The sequence below is a fragment of the Amphimedon queenslandica genome, unplaced genomic scaffold (genome assembly GCF_000090795.2).
Source record: "Amphimedon queenslandica unplaced genomic scaffold, v1.1 AMPQUscaffold_12378, whole genome shotgun sequence".
Classification (NCBI taxonomy): domain Eukaryota; kingdom Metazoa; phylum Porifera; class Demospongiae; order Haplosclerida; family Niphatidae; genus Amphimedon; species Amphimedon queenslandica.
This window is the reverse complement of record NW_003547385.1, coordinates 16,814-19,798: the sequence shown is the minus strand read 5'-3', so window position 1 is coordinate 19,798 and position 2,985 is coordinate 16,814. Positions and strand designations below refer to the sequence as shown.

The 2,985-nt window shown below is 33.8% G+C and overlaps 1 protein-coding gene across 1 annotated transcript in view; it reads left to right on the top strand.

Annotated features, from left to right (window-relative positions):
• The first annotated feature begins 519 nt into the window (after positions 1–519).
• The window catches only part of LOC100640640 (cytoplasmic dynein 1 heavy chain 1-like), a 15,511-nt gene continuing 13,045 nt past the window's right edge, over positions 520–2,985 (top strand). Inside the window, 8 exon segments of the mRNA XM_020004140.1 lie at positions 520–532; positions 1,016–1,073; positions 1,323–1,488; positions 1,780–1,943; positions 1,989–2,118; positions 2,471–2,623; positions 2,676–2,771; positions 2,874–2,981. Coding sequence (XP_019859699.1) covers positions 520–532; positions 1,016–1,073; positions 1,323–1,488; positions 1,780–1,943; positions 1,989–2,118; positions 2,471–2,623; positions 2,676–2,771; positions 2,874–2,981 — 888 coding nt within the window.

Sequence of the window (2,985 nt, the reverse complement as noted above, 5' to 3'; positions counted from 1 at the left end):
ATATCACAGTATACCTGTGATCCAATAGTGTATAATTATAAAGTATAATACAATTAAACATTACTTGGAAAGCTGATCCGTTATCTGGTTTTATATTATATACTCCATTTTGTTTAATTCCCAGTTTTTTCCATGCTTTACAATCAGTTGGCATTACACATTCTAAAGGAAGAGAAGAGACAAAATCACAAATAAAGATAGAATAGATTTAAGTAACCATAACTTTAGAAATGGTATATATTTTACTAGTCAGTACCTGGTGTAGCATTAACACTAGTGTTAGTGATGGTAACAACTGGAGAAGTTGTCTCCTTCTCATCATCAGGACAGTCTCCATTGACAGTATTAATAATAACAATTATTATCATTAAACTGTACATCAGTTTAGTAGCAATCATGATACTAAAGATCCTTTAGCTTCAATAAAGTAAAATTAAAAGAGAGTAGAAGTGAGGTAGAGAGAGAGGGACAGTGTCCTTCTTTTATAATGAGTGAGTCCTTCCCAATGATTGTGGGAGTATGGATATGTTCGGTAATAGTATCAATATTAGAAGAATGAGGCTCCACCCCTCAAAAAGCCCTGACATACATGTACAAACAAATGTAATATAGTGATTGAATGTCTTGTACTTTTAGTATCCATAAATCATAAATAAGTAGTTTCATTGATAGTGAACTACATGTACACTTGCTTAAGTTAAAATGAGTCATGAGCATATGACATGAAGTGTAAAGTTTTAAAGTTCTTTGTGACACTAATTACTTATTGTTTTTAATTGTCTCTGTACATTGTCTTAAAATTATAACATCAATATTCATGTACTGTAGTTTTATTTATGATATTATTATTATTATACTAATGTATTGCACTGTATTAGTAATAATAATATGGAACTGTATTTTACAATAGTAATATTTATTGACCCCATCCCTTGTGGAGGAGTATTGTTGAGTTAAGATTGGACCATAATGTTTCAATTGTCATATAATTGTGTTTGTCATTTATTTTTCTCAGCATTTCTTGATTATTTACTCCTTAATGATGTTTGGGTTGTAGTAGGAACAAGTTTATTGTTAATTTTTCTCAGCATTTCTTGCTTTTTCAAAGTGACAAACATGTTTTTCACTCTCAAATTAGCTTGTTTTAAATTAAATAAACATGGTCTTATTTTTATTTCATCTTTCGTCTACATTTATTTAGTTTCGCACTTTAATTAATATACACCTCTGGAAATAATTAATATTAATATCATGTATTCAAAATATATGTACTTATTATTTTTATATTTATTTATTATTTTATTTATTTATTTATTTTATAGGTTCCTTCGTCATGTTCCTGTAGTATATGTTGATTATCCTGGTCCGATGTCCCTGGGTCAGATATACGGTACATTCAATAGGGCAATGCTACGTGTGGTACCTAACCTAAGAGCTTATGCTGACCCTCTCACTAATGCAATGGTGGAGTTCTATACAATGTCACAGGTGAGAGAGAGAGGGAGAGGGAGAGAGCTGGGGGGGGAGGGAGAAAGTAATAGAGTTTCATTGTGTTTGTTAGTTAAAGGTCACTTCTATTTGTATGTAGTAATTTTAGTAAATTTTAGGGATTTTTAAAACACTGATAAATTAAAGTGACACAAAATATCATTGCTAATGATGAATACAAAAATAACTGTAATGGCATTTGCTATAAAAATTAATACACATATAATGACAACTGATAGTAAAATTGCTATTTTAATTTTGTTTATTTTATGTCTCCCTCCCTTCCTCCAGTCAAGGTTCACAGTTGATATGCAGCCTCACTACATATACAGTCCTCGTGAGATGACTCGCTGGGTTCGTGGTATCTACGAAGCTTTAAAACCTCTTGAGAGTCTCTCAGTGGAAGGACTCGTCCGAGTCTGGGCCCACGAAGCTCTGAGACTGTTCCAGGATCGGTGAGTGGGTGTGGTCACAAGTTATGTGACTATCATATGATGTAGGTTGGTGCTTGACGAGGAGAGGGCGTGGACTGAAGAGAATATTGATACAGTAGCACTGAAACACTTTCCTAATATTGATAAACAGGAAGCACTAAAAAGACCAATACTCTATAGCAACTGGTTGACAAAGGTATGTACATATACATGTATATCTGTATAATATATATTTTATATGTATAATTATGTACATGCACATGTAGCTCTGCCTATGGTGGTCAGGGATGGTCGGGACAACCACCTCAACAAATGAACCAACCAGTTTATCACTTAGACCAACCATCCAATTAATACTAATAACCATACATAAAGCATGATATTGTAGTCTACTAGTATGGTGGACATAAATTCAAAAGGAACAATTCTAGGCAGAACCCTGATGTATGTATTGTGTGTATAACCACCAAATTATTGTATATGTACATGTACATGTACATCCATATTTGTACATGTACATGTATTTATTCACCTTTCATTCTTTATAGGATTATCTACCAGTGGATCAGGAAGAGTTGCGTGATTATGTTCAGGCCAGACTAAAGGTTTTCTATGAGGAAGAACTTGATGTTCCTCTTGTTCTCTTTAACGAAGTCCTTGATCATGTCCTTCGTATTGACAGGATCTTCAAACAGCAACAGGTGGGTGTGGTGTAATATTAACCCCACCTCTTATTGACTCCGCCTCTTTTAGGGTCATTTGTTACTTATTGGAGTCAGTGGAGCTGGTAAGACTACATTGTCTAGATTTGTAGCTTGGATTAACGGACTATCAGTGTTTCAAATAAAAGTAACAAAGATATGAGAGAGAGAGAGGGAGAGAGACAGAGAGAGAGAGAGATATGAAAGAAAGAATGATTTTATCTAGCTATCTTCTTTTCTCTTCTCTTAGGTTCATAATAAATACACAGCTGATGATTTTGATGATGACCTACGTACAGTCCTGAGGCGGTCTGGCTGTCGTGATGAGAAGATTGTATTCATAATGGATGAGTCTAATGTCC